Source organism: Caretta caretta, chromosome 4, assembly GCF_965140235.1.
Source record: "Caretta caretta isolate rCarCar2 chromosome 4, rCarCar1.hap1, whole genome shotgun sequence".
Taxonomy (NCBI): domain Eukaryota; kingdom Metazoa; phylum Chordata; order Testudines; family Cheloniidae; genus Caretta; species Caretta caretta.
The window spans coordinates 106989307-107002605 of NC_134209.1; the positions used below are offsets into that span (position 1 = coordinate 106989307).

General features: G+C 45.3%; 1 protein-coding gene across 8 annotated transcripts in view; it reads right to left on the reverse strand.

Moving 5' to 3' along the window:
* Positions 1-13299, reverse strand: part of LIMCH1 (LIM and calponin homology domains 1) — a 318197-nt gene that overhangs the window by 63573 nt on the left and 241325 nt on the right. For all 8 annotated transcript variants that reach the window (XM_075127957.1, XM_075127958.1, XM_075127959.1 and 5 more), the window contains 3 exons: positions 10534-10660; positions 1320-1477; positions 663-1071 (listed from right to left, as the gene is read on the reverse strand). In XM_075127957.1, coding sequence (XP_074984058.1) covers positions 663-1071; positions 1320-1477; positions 10534-10660 — 694 coding nt within the window. The remainder of the gene's footprint in view (positions 1-662; positions 1072-1319; positions 1478-10533; positions 10661-13299) is intronic.

Genomic DNA, 13299 nt, shown 5'->3' on the forward strand with positions numbered 1-13299 from the left:
AGAAGTGCTGCCCCCACACAGTTGCAACTGAAGTCAATGGGAGCTGTGTTTTGAATGTTTAAAGTGCTCTATAATTTGAAGAACTCTGAAAAATCAGGTCCTCAGCATCTCACCTTGGGCACTCAGAATTAATGAATATTTTACCTTAAATTTCTCTGTGCCTCAGTTCCCCATCTGTAAAATGGGGATAATAATACCCCTTCTCAACAAGGTGTTGTGAAAATAAATCCATTAATATTCATGAAGCACACAGACAGTACAGCACCACAGAAAAGCCATAAAAAAGCTTATAAGAAAATGAATATGTTTGTCTTCAGAGCAGGGTTTGAATAGAGTGAGGTAAAAAATTCAGCCTGAGGCACACAACTGGCATGGAAAATTTCAGTCTCAGTGATTAAAGATTCATAAAGTTATAAGCAACTGAATACAGGGTCTTATAATGCAAGTGTGAGGCAACCTTAATAATAGGCAAAGCTGACAACACCCCCCATTTGTTTTTCTCTCACCACAAAAAAAACAAAATGATGAATTTTGTAATGTATGGCTATGTTGCTTCCCATATGCCTTAATCCTAAATTGCCTTTCACATTTATGAATTCACGTGACGTATGTTGTTGTTCCTTTGACATTTAATTGATTTTGACCAGTGCAAGGCATCTTACCTTAAATGTTTTCAAGACCTGTTGTGTGTTTTTGGGTTGTGCGTAAGGCTTGGGTGTCAGCATAGGCACAGCCTTGGAGACAACAGTTTTGCTTGGAGATGTTTGGCCTGTTGAAACACTGGCTTCCGATTCGCTGATGGGAACAATGGTTGCTTCGATCGTGGCAGTGTATTTTGGAGGAGGCAGTGATTGTTGCCGTAAGTATCTCATAGGATTTGGGTCCTTCAGTGGTGATGATGAATTTGGCTCCACCGAATGGCTTCTTTCCAGAATTTTTGGCATCTCCAAGCGTTCAAGGACAGCTTCGCTAATGGTGAACCTTTCAATGTATTGTTGGAGTATGCTCTCTGCCTCCTCACGTGACCTGGCATTCTTGTAGGCCTCATGCAGCTCCTTTTCTCTTCTCTCTCTGTGTGGGAGGCAACACAAGAAAGATTAATACAGAGAGAATTACCCATGTGCACCAAGCCTGAGGTGAAATTTGGGCCAAATTCTCCTCTACAATCCACACTACAGTGATTATGTGTAACTGTTAGAGTAGCTCATTTCTTTCCTCAGGCATGATGTCCCCACTACAAGCAGAGCAACAGCTACACAAAATACTTGAAGCACCCAGTATTCTTAAATATGCAATTGCACTTCCGTAGAACAACCTACTTCTCTTCCACAATTTCTCTGTAAGTCTTGATGCTTTTCCTTCGCTCACTTGTTCCATCACTGCCACTCAATAATCTTTCCATCTTTTTTCTCTCTGCTTCTTTTTTAATTAGGTCCTGTGAAGCGCTTCTTCTGCGACTTTTCCATCGTGCCAGATCCTATACCAGAAGGGAAGACACATGCATATTCTGAACTTTATAACACTCGTCACAGAAATGATCTGCTTTTGGTTAAGTAAAAGCCTCACAGCTGAACACCTCAATCGGCAGTTGACTACTCAACAACTGAATGACTGCAGCTGTAGACTGATTTCACGTACCTAAATGGCCAACAGTGTAACAATCCTTAATTTTAAAAAAGTGATAAAAGAAATTATTTTTTAAAAATTGGGGAAAAAATGGTTGACTATTTCTGTCAGTGGGTTTCATTGTAGTTTCCACATCTTTGCCAGTTCATTTTTTCCCTATTGGTCATGTCACTAATCTTAATTTGTGATGGGCCTGTTGTGACTTTCTGGTGCTGCAGGACTGTATTAACTGAAAGCATTGAGAAGTCCAGTTATCCAAAGATCAGCATATTCATCTTTAGTCTTCATCCTAATGACTATGGGGAAAACCCTGGTCACTGCAGCATGAAGAATAAACAGATTTGGTATAGAGTGAGTGTTGGAGGGTGGAAATCACAGTAATTCAAGAGGATGAAATCCTCCTTCTGCATCACTGGAGGTCAGTGGGCCTGTTCTTCTACCCCCTGTTGCAGCCTCAGGGTAGTAACTTCCCTTGTTGCTTTGCAACTTTTCCACCTATTAGTTGGTTAGTAGATGCACAACTCTGAAGATTCACTAACTGTGAACAAAGTAGTCATGCGCTGGGGTGACGAAAACCTCACAGAACACAACCCGTGTCATATGTTCCTTGCATCCTCTTTGGTTCATGAATTCAGAGCCTTTTGTGGCCACAGAGGACTATGGAAGAAGATCTGTCCCTAGATTAGGTACTAGAATGTTATCAACAATGTAAAATCCGTAAGGCAATGTTCCAAAGCTGTAAAACCATTTTGCGGCCAAATGTTATACAGCCAAATTTTATTTTAAGAAAACAGCTTGATATTCATATATAAACAATAGGAAGGACATATTGGTCACTCTGACAACTAGTTTAACACCATTACTAAATTAGCGTACAGAACATATTTCAAGTATCTTTAACAAGTTACAGTTTAAAAGAAAAACAGCATTACTACACAGATACTTGTTTCAAACATTATTTAATGAACTACACAGTTTTCTAAATGGCACGTTAGTCCAGAAAAGATGGTTACCTTTCATAACTATTGTTCTTCGAGATGTGTTGCTTTGCTCACGTCCATTCCATTGTGGTGTGTGTGCTCGCCAGTGCCAGAAGTTTTTCCCTCAGTGGTATCCATAGGGAATTGGCTCTGGCACCCTCTAGAGTGGCATGCATATGTGCCGGTATAAAGGGCGCTGCCAGCTCCCCACTCCCTCAGTTCCCTCTTGCCGGATCTCTGACAGAGGGGAAGGAGGGTAGGTCATGGAATGGACTTGAGCAACACATCTCAAAGAACACCAGTTACGAAAGGTAACTGTCTTTTCTTTGAGTGCTTGCTCATGTCCATTCCATTGTAGGTGACTCCCAAGCAGTGCCACCAGAGGCCAATAGAAGTTCATGGATATGTTGATTGGAACACAGCTCTGCCAAATCCAGCATCATCTCTGACTTGCTGGGTGATGGCGTAATGTGTGGTGAACGTGTGTACTGAAGACCAGGTCGCAGCCCTGCAGATGTCCTGGACAGGGATGTGCACCAGGAAGGCAGCTGAAGTCGAGTGAGCCGTCATCATCAGTGGAGGCACAGCCTGCGCCAACTGGTAACAAATACGGATGCAGGTGGTGATCCAATTCAAAATCCTCTAAGAGGACACCAGAAGGCCCTTCATCCTGTCAGCGATCGCGATAAAGAGCTGGGTCAATCTGCGAAAGGGCTTGATGCGTTCCAAGTAGAATGCCAGGGCATGCCTGACATCCGAGTGTGCAGCTGCCTCTCCTCATTGATCATGTGAGGCTTTGGACAGAACACCAGGAGGAAGATATCCTGGCTGACACGGAAGTGTGACACCACCTTTGTCAGGAAAGCCATATGGGGCCGCAACTGGACCTTGTAAAATACTGTGTATGGGCTTTAACTTCGGAGACGCATCTCACTGGGCTAATAGCTACAAGGAATGCAACCTTCCACGGCAAGTGGGAAAGGGAACAAGAAGCCATAGTCTCAAAGGGAGGACCTGTGAGCCTGGAGAGGACCAGGTTGAGGTTCCACTGGGGAACCGGGTCCCGGACTGGGGGAAAAGAGTCTTTCAAGGCCTTGCAGGAATCTGATCGACATCTCATGCGAGAACACCGATCTACTGTGGATGTGAGGATGGAAGGCCAATATGGCAGCCAGGTGCACCTTGATTGAAGAGAAGGTGAGACCTTGGTGCTTTAAGTTAAGCAGGTAATCCAGGATGGATTGCAGAGATGACTGGGTCAGGGAGATATTCTGCTCTGACACCCAGCAGGAGAAATGCTTCCACTTTGCCAGGTAAGTTGCTCTGGTGGAGGGATTTCTGCTCTCCAAGAGAACCTGCTGTACTTGACTACAACAGGCTTGTTCCTCTGGATTCAGCCATGCAGCATCCAAGCTGTGAGGTGGAGAGAGACAAGGTTTGGGTGCAGGAGTCGACCGTGATCCTGTGAGAATAGGTCTGGGTGGCTGGGAAGTGGCCATGGGGCTGCAACAGCCAGTTCCATGAGCATGCCGAATCAATGCTGGTGAAGCCATCCTGGAGCAATCATAATGACCTGTGTCTTGCCCCTCTTGATTTTTGAGAGGACTTTGCTGATGAGCAGAATTGGTGGGAAGGCGTACGTCAGGTCCCCTGACCAAGACAGGAGAAAGGCGTCGGATGGTGAGCCTCTGCCAAGGCCTTGAAGAGAACAAAACTGATGAGACTTTCTATTCTGTCTGATGGCAAATAGGTCCACCCAGGGAGCTCCCCACTTCTGGAAGAGCATTCTGACAACCTCCGAGTGCAGGGACCAGTTGTGGTGCGAGAAGGACGACCTCCTGAGGTGATCCGCCAGCACGTTCCAGACGACGGGGAGGTGCGAGACTTCCAGTTGCATTGCATGCTGGATGCAGAAGTCCCACAGACAGAGGACCTCCTCGTGCAGAGCCGACGATCAAGCGCCCCCCTACCTGTTGACGTAGAACATGGAGGCCATGTTGTCCGTCAACACTTGCACCACCCGACCAGATAGTTGGGAAAGGAAGACACTGCAAGCCACACAGATGGCTCTGAGCTCCCTGATGTTTATATGCGATGCAAGCTCCTTTCGAAGCCATAACCCTTGAGTTCACAGCGTACCAAGATGCGCTCCCCAACCGAGATTGGACGCATCTGAAATCAGGGAGACCATGGGTTGTGAGCTTGCAAATAGCACACCTTCCAACACCAGAATCAGGTCAGACCACAATTTCAGAGAGGTAAGTACCCATGGGGGGATCATGATGACCTTGTCTAGGTAATGTCTGGCCAGGGAGTAGACTGTTGCCAGCCACACATGGAGAGGAGGCAGCCTGAATCTCGCATGTCGAACAACGTATGTGCATGCTGCCATGTGCCCCAATAGCTTGAGACAGACCCGGGCAATGGTGAGCAGATGGGCAATGACGCTGGCAATCAGATCTGACATTGCCCTGAGCCTGGCCTCTGGCAGGAATGCTCTGGCTTGGGTAGATTCGAGAACTGCTCCAATAAACTCTATCTGTTGGACCGGGATTAATGTTGATTTTTGTTCATTTATTGACAGGCCCAGAGTTTGACAAGTGGCTTGCAACATCTCAATGCTGCACTGGACCTGGATCGGCCCTTGATGAGTCAGTCATTGAGTTATGGGTAAATCTGGATACCTCGATGTCTGAGGTAGGCTGCCACCACCAACATGCATTTTGTAAACACCCTTGGCACTGTTGCTAAGCCAAAAGGGAGCAGTGTGAATTGCTAGTGGGCGGTCTCAACTACGAAACATAGGAACTGTCTGTGTCTATGAAACATCAATATGTGAAAGTAAGCATCTTTCAGATCGAGGGCAGCGAACCAGTCTCCCGGATCCTGGGAAGGAATGATGGAGGGCAAAGAGACCATGTGGAGACCATGCAGAAGTTCAACTTCTTGAGATACTTGTTGAGGCTCCGCAGGTCGAGGATGGGGTGTAGACCCCGCCCCCACCACCACTACCCTTGGCTTTTGGGATAAAAAAAAATAATGGGAGTAAAACCCTTTCCCCCTCAAGCGCAGAGGGACTTCCTCCACGTCTCCCACCCGCAGAGGGCCCTGCACCTTCTGAGCGAGCAGATGCTTGTGAGAAGGGTCCCTGAAGAGGGACAAGGAGAAGGATGGAGGGGACAGAAATAAACTGGAGGGTATATCCCCCTGCTACTGTGCTGAGGACCCACTGGTCTGATGTTATGGAGGCTCAGGCAGAGAAGAAGGGGGACAAATGGTTGGAAAATAACAGGGGAGCAGGATCCAGGACACAAGCTGGAAGGTCGCCCTCGAGCGCAGCCTCAAAATGCCTGTTTGTTACCCTGTTGGTTACGGGTGGAGGTTGAGTAAGCTGAGGGGCTGGCTGATGGCACTGCCAGCGCTTATCCCCCTTGCCCTTCTTGCAGAAGGGTTCTGACCGAGGTTGGCTCCCAAACCTGTGGGACTGTTGCGGCTTAAACTGCTTCCTTGCCAGCCCCAGCATGTACAGCCCCAGGGAGCGCAAGATAGCCCTAGAGTCTTTCAGACCATGTAATTTACTGCCTGTTTGTACTGAAAACAGTGTCAGACCATTGAATGGGAGGTCCTGGATGGATTGTTGAACCTCCATTGATAGGCACGAGGACTCCAACCAGGACACCCGCCCCATAAAAAATGGCCGAAGCCATGGTCCTGGCCTCAGAGTCTGCCATAACTGAGACTGCTTGGAGGGCTGCCCTGGCAACAGCTTTGCCCTCATCAGGGATAGCCAGGAATTCCTTCCTGAGCTCCTCTGGCAGCAAGTCCATAAACTTGGCCATCGACTGCCAAATATTAAAATCATAATGGCCAAGCAATGCCTGATGGTTGGTCACTCTCAGCTGGAGGTTAGACATAGAATAAACTTTTCTACCAAAGAGATCAAGCCTCTTTGCCTCCTTGTTTGTGTTGATCCCGGTTGGCCCTGTCTATCGTGCACATTGGCTGCTTACACAACCAGTGAGCTAGGGACTGGGTGGGTATAAAGATACTCATACCCCTTAGTGGAGAAGTAGTATTTTCTTTCTGCCCACTTGGAGATGGGGGGGCAGGGAGGAGGGTGTCTGCCACAGGGCCTTAGTGATTTTCACCACTCCCGCGTGCACCAGCAATGCCACACTGGGAGGGGGCTGCTGCACTTAGCACGTCGAACAGGGAGTCCAAGGGCTCCACCAGTTCCTCGGCTTCCAGCCCCAGATTTGAGGCGACCCTCTTCAAAAGCTCCTGGTGGGCCCTTACATCATCCTGAGGAACTGAGTGAGAGGGCCCTGCTATCGCCTCATTGGGTGAAGATGATGAGGGGACAGGTACAGATGGGTCTGCCAACTCCATTCCTTCTGCTAGGGGAGCCTCGGCCAACGCTGACTGGCCTTGGGGAGCCTGCTCTGACTCCGCATATGAATCAGGGGGCAGGCAGGAGACTGTCACTGACTGTCTTTCAGATGCCCCCGAGACCAACCTATGCTCCTGCAATGGGTGGGAAAACCCCCAGTGGTTCCACAGTTGCCAAGGGGCTGGCCACTGACGGCCCAGAGGGGAATGTCGATGCCCCTGGTGGGTGGCCTTGGGCTGCAGGCAGGGTCTCCTCCTCTCTGGCTGAGGAGGGAGAGACTTGTCTGGGGGAACAGGACAGTACCGAGGCTGCCTGTCTACCCCGATCCCATCAGCTCTGGCTGCGGACCTCCATTGAGGACCTGTACGGGGGCGATGGATCTCAGTGCCACGATCCTGGTGACTGACGGCGGCATTCGGCAGATCGGCAATGGTACCCCGGCAATCGATGCCTCATGCTTAGTGAGTGGTGCTGCTCCATAGATTGGGAGTGGAAATTGGAGTGAGAAGACCAAGGTATCAGCGACTGTCAAAATGCCTGCAGTGAACCATACCGGTGATCCAGAGAAAGGGCTCCAGGGACTGACATCTCAACCCTCCGGATCGGTGCCGTGCGCTGGAAGAGTGGCTTGGATGCTCTCGGCACCGGGCCTCTGGGGACTGGTGCCGCACCTCTGCGGATCTGCACCAGACAGCAGGCAATTGACACCTAGAGCCCGAGGAACGCTGCCTAGAGTCTGGGGACCCACGCCAGGAACTCTGGCAGGTAAGCTGACCTGTGCCTGGGGGATGGTGGTGCTGCTCAGGTGAGTGCTGACGGGGCACACCCGGAAGCGAGGAGCAGTGCCGCACTGATGGAGATGGCTAGAAGGGTCCCAAGGCAGGTATACCCCTCGAATGGGGCACCTCAGCAGCCAGCATGTGCAGCACCAGAAGGGGCAGTATATCCTTAGCAGCCTGAAAGGCCTCCAGCGTGGACAGCACTGCCAGGTACCGAGTGCCTCTGCCACTTCTTGGGATGGCAGGCGGGTCTTGAACTGGGCTCGACAGTTCAGTGGGAGTCACAGCCTGGCCACTGTCTGGAGGGGAAGAGCTGCCCCTTGTGGTTTTTGCTCTCCTCCAGCCCTTTCTTTCCTTCCCTTTATGGGATGTAGAATGCCCCCTCCTGCCCTTTCTTTGCTTTTTAGCGGGTACCGGAGATGGGGATCGGCACCGGTTAGAGGTTGGTGCTGGCGGTGCATTTCGCACTGAGGCTGCAGTGTTTCTAGCAAAGTCCACTGGCCGGTGCGAGGGCCGACTCCACAAGGAGCACTTGGAGACGAAGGTCCCACTCCTTTTCGGTCTGTGGCTTGAAGCTCTTGCAAATGCAACACTTGTAGCTCACATGGTTTCCCCAAACACTTCAGGCAGCTTTCTATGGGAATCACTGACTGGCATGGGTTTTTTGTAATAAGGTTTGAAGGTAACAAGGTTTACAAGGTTTGAAGCCCAGGGACTGGGACATGCCCCGTTCCTAGGCTGAGTCCATACGGGACTAACTATTTCTAACTTTACGCTAAGGGAACTATTAACTACACAACTTTAAACAACTATATACAACAAATTCACTACTAGACACAGAGACAGGAAAGCTTGCAAAGCAAGAAGACATTTCAGCACTGTAACTGGTGGTAAGAAGGAACTGAGGGAGGGAAGGGGCCAGCAGTGCCCCTTATACCGGCACATACGCACGCCACTCCAGGGGATGCCAGAACCAGTCCCCTACAGATACCACTGAGGGGAAAACTTCCGGCACCGGTGCATGTAGCACACACACCAATAATGGAATGGACATGAGCAAGCACTCGAAGACAAAAATATTTTAATTGAATTTATCAGTAAACTATCAGAAGGTACTATAAGCATAATTTACTTTATTAAAAAGAATACACACTGTTACTTTTAATTTATCTTAAATCAGCAAGATACTGATGTTACACTCAGGGGAACGCTCATCAAAACAGTTCTTCATATGATCCACATATATTTCAGTCCATAATCCCTTTCTTCAAATGTGGTACTCTCTTGATTTCCTGTTACTAATTATTCCTGTTGAAGCAGTAAAACCTTTACTTATTTATGTACTCCCAGTACTGCCTGTTTAGAAATTAGTTTTTCCATTAGCAAATTTCACAACATAAACTTTTGAACATAAACTTGCCTTCTCTTTTTGCAAATGGATATAATTTGTTTTAAGTTTTCTTATTTTAAAATCAGCAGAGATAGAAAGGAAGCAACTGAAATCTATGAAACTGCAAATCACTAGCAAACTTACTGCATAGGCATATACTAGTTAGTGGATTCATCAAGAACAATAATGAACCATGAATACAAACAATGTCCTCACCCTGTTCTTACGGTACCAAGGACACTGAATAAGGGAATTTATAGTAGTTCTTAACAAATAATAGAGCTTAGTGTGCAGTATCAAGAGACGGTCCAGGAAATTCATATAGAGTAGCTCAGGGTGCTTTGTATTTCAGCAGTCAGAGTCCCAGAACTTCTCAAACAAAAAAATACAAGTCAGAAGGAATAAATCTTTATTGGGTGTCCCCAGTTGATATGGACTTACACACACACACCCCGATATCAGTAGGCTATTACCATGCTGCATCTATTGCACTAATCAATTCTTAGTTTTATAAGCAAACTGTTTTTAGTATTTATTAAAACTTCTACTAAAAGCAGCCTCTCAAATGTTTAAAAATAGTGTTTTATATATATAAGGAAGTTACTGGAGCAATTGCTTTCGAATGGAAAAAAATCTTAAGAACAGGATATTCAAAATTAATCATTTAGAACCAGTGCTCCTAAAGTGAGTCCGCATTAATCCCTTTGGTGCTGATTTACTTATACACTGTTTCAATGCTTTCTTGAATGTCTGAGTTTACAGTGATTTGTGGAAATCAGCACCAATACACGAGAGCACATACAGGGGGTGTTTTGAGAGGGTTTTTTTTGGGGGGGGTGGGGGGAGTAGCATTCTACTTTTAAGTAAAACAAACTTGGGAGGTAACTTTGTTGGCTGGGATTGGACTGAAAAATGTTAATCCACCATTATCCTGTCTGAGTGTTATAAGCATAACACTTCATTTACGCAGATTTATTAGGACTCTGCCCATTCTGGGCTCCTTCTGTATTGTTTAGTTTGGCTTTTTTGTTATTTATGGATTTGAGCAAGAATTTTTACTTCAGAAAAACAGATAAGAGCATAAGCAGAATTGTTCCCAGGCACAGCATTTTCCAAAGCTTTCCAGGAAGCAAGAGCAGCTTTTTCAAACAGAACAACTCAACAGAGCCTCATGTCATCCAATGCCAGATGAACTGCAGGCTCTTATGCCTAGTGGCAATCCTAATCCTGAAAACCTCACTCCAGATTGTTTTGTTGAAGAGATTACACAGCGAATCTGGATTTAACAGGTTCATTTTATACCTTACTGGAGTGAATACTCTGCCTTGACAAATGCTGTTGTTGGAGGCGACATTATGCTGTACTCACGTCTTGCCATCTGTCCTCATCCTCTTTCAGTTGGTTGTGAATATGCTGTAGTTTTTCATGGCGAGCCTTGCTGTGAGGCTGCATCACAGCTTCATCTTCACACCTCATGTCAAACATACTCAGACTCCTAAACAAAGGATGAACAATAAGCAGATCATTAGTTTACATTGATTAAATGGTTTAAACCTAGCCCACATGAAGGTGCTAGAACAAAATCAAATACATCTCTCTTTGGAAGCTTCCAAAAATCAGAGTATATCAAAAGGACTTATTGGTATCCACATTAGGTCCATGTACAACTGCAGACACATTAGCACCACCTTTCTCAAGTATCCCTTGTTTTTAATATTAGACAGCAACATTTTCTTTCCATTATCACTTGTCCCCCGTTAATAGGGTTAAAAATTTAAGAATGTCTTAAAAATACTCTAATCAGAGCCACTTTAAAATGCCGAACTTTCTGAAGCTCTCTTCCTGAATCACTTTTGAGAAGACACCTCAGATTTCTCTCTCTGTAGCAGAGATTGGATTTTATTTCATAACAAAACAAGAGAGGTTTGAGAGGTACAGTATTATAGGCCGCGTTGCAGGTTAAATGCCAATGGTAAGTAAACTGTGAGAATCTGCCCTGGGAAGTGCATGAAGTATGAATGGTCACGTTATAGTTTATTTTTCATGAAGAATCACAATATTATCAGCAATGAACTATTAATACATCTGTTCTAATAAAGGAAAGGCACAAAACCTGTACAACAACTGCCATGATCTAGTCCACAACTATTTCTTTATATTTCTGTTCTTATCTTTGGAGAGTTAAAAGGTCATAGTTACATATTACAGTACATCACATATTACAGTATATTAATTTTGTTTAAAGATATTCACATGAAGATACTAAGTATATTATTTTTTGAAGTGCCTGGTACTTGCAAAACATTACCTCATTTGTGCCATTAAAACAATAAGCCATGCAGTTCCATGAGGTAATTCTACAGCATTATTCAAAAACCCCTCTATAGCTAGAATGAGCCAATCAGCAGCAGAAGCACAATGAAGATAAAATGGTTAAAACTGCAAGCAACAGTGCACATACTTATTTATGTATACAGTTTAACAGTCTACAAAATTCAGTAATGAAGACTGTTATGTATGTGTAGGTTTAGCTCAAATCTATATCCAAAGAACCAAGATGCAAATTAACCTTTTTCCAAGGAAAAATAAACAAACGTTTTTATAGTCTTCCATTAATGCATAGAGAGGGCACACCCATAATTCCTATCCACACTAATGGAAGTTACCCATAGACACAGAACACACTCTATAACCCTTAGTTATGTACACTGAGCATAAGTTATTATTAAGCTTACTAACAATTTTGAAAAAAGCACAGACAGCTGAGCAGAAACCCTAGTGATTCCCCACTGATTGTAACTTCAGGGTTGTGTTACTCCAGAATGGGGCACTGTTAAATACTAAAGTCTAAAAGGCTATATGGTTTGTGTGTTTGTTCGTTTTATTTAATGAACTAAAGGAATGCCATGCACTAAGGGACATTTCAAAAAATTAATTTGGAGTGTGGAGGATTTTTAAAATTTTAACATGGAAATACTGTCACCTCTGATGATTTACTGCAATTTAAGAAGTTTGTGAACTCTTAGGAATAAGGCCTTAGATAACAGAAATTAGCAATCTGTGGCAAATGGTTCAAAGGAGTTTCATAAGCCTCCCAAGTCCTGCAGACACAAAGAATAATTCTCATTCAGAGGAGTAAAAAGAATCCCCCAAATGCCTGATTAGTCATTTCAATTGCCCGCTTGCCAACAGCATCTAATTCTGCCAGCTTCTCTGTCACACAGTGCTTGGGAATTAAGTTCTGTAACATATGGCAATTGGGCAAATACTTTTACACAGGGAGACACAATGGAGAAGCTAGCTTTCCCTCGCAGCATTAGTCAGGTTCTCAGAGGGAGAAGTATGGAGGAGCTGCATCTCAAGGTACTGTGCTCTGTCTGCTCTGACTGACAGCATCACATACAATATCTTTAAGGAAAGCTATTTATCCCCCTTGATGTAGTGGAACAGGTCCCGGATTGGCATGGTCTTCTCTGCCTGAGAAGAATGATCTTGAAAGCAAGGAAAAGAAACCTGGACTATGAACTATTGTTCAAAGATAAAACTTTTTTCTCTCTTCAACTAAAAATGGCCGTTAGAGAAGACGTTCTCCACAGTATTCTTCTCCTCATTTATAATTTAAAAAATAATCAAACATCCCATTCAAGCAGATGGGTGGCATCTTCCATTCAATCCTCTATTAGATGGAGCTAGCTTAACTCCTGACTGCCATGCAACTGTGTGCTGGAAAGAGAATAGGGGGAAAAGAAGGTGCAAAGAAGAGGGAGCACTGGATCATACAAAGTCAAGTACACACTGTCATAAGTTCTCCACCTCTAAGGAAGTTCTGTAGATAGTCACCCAAGTTCTTTCTGGAAGTTTGGGATTCAGTGATAGCAGACTGACCTCTCTATTGAATCTGGTGTTCTCCCACAGACCTGGACATATCACTGCCAAGAGCTTGCCTAGACTACAGATATTTTCTGGTGGGCTGTGTCCTAGCATTGACGTCACTTATTTTCAAGCCTGTTATTCTCCTAATTTAGAGTTGTTCTTGAGAATGGTACCAATTTTTTTTTCATCTGCTTCAAAGAAGCCCAGATACCACAAACACAAATAAAGGACTGACCCAGCTATTTCAGGATCATCATAAAT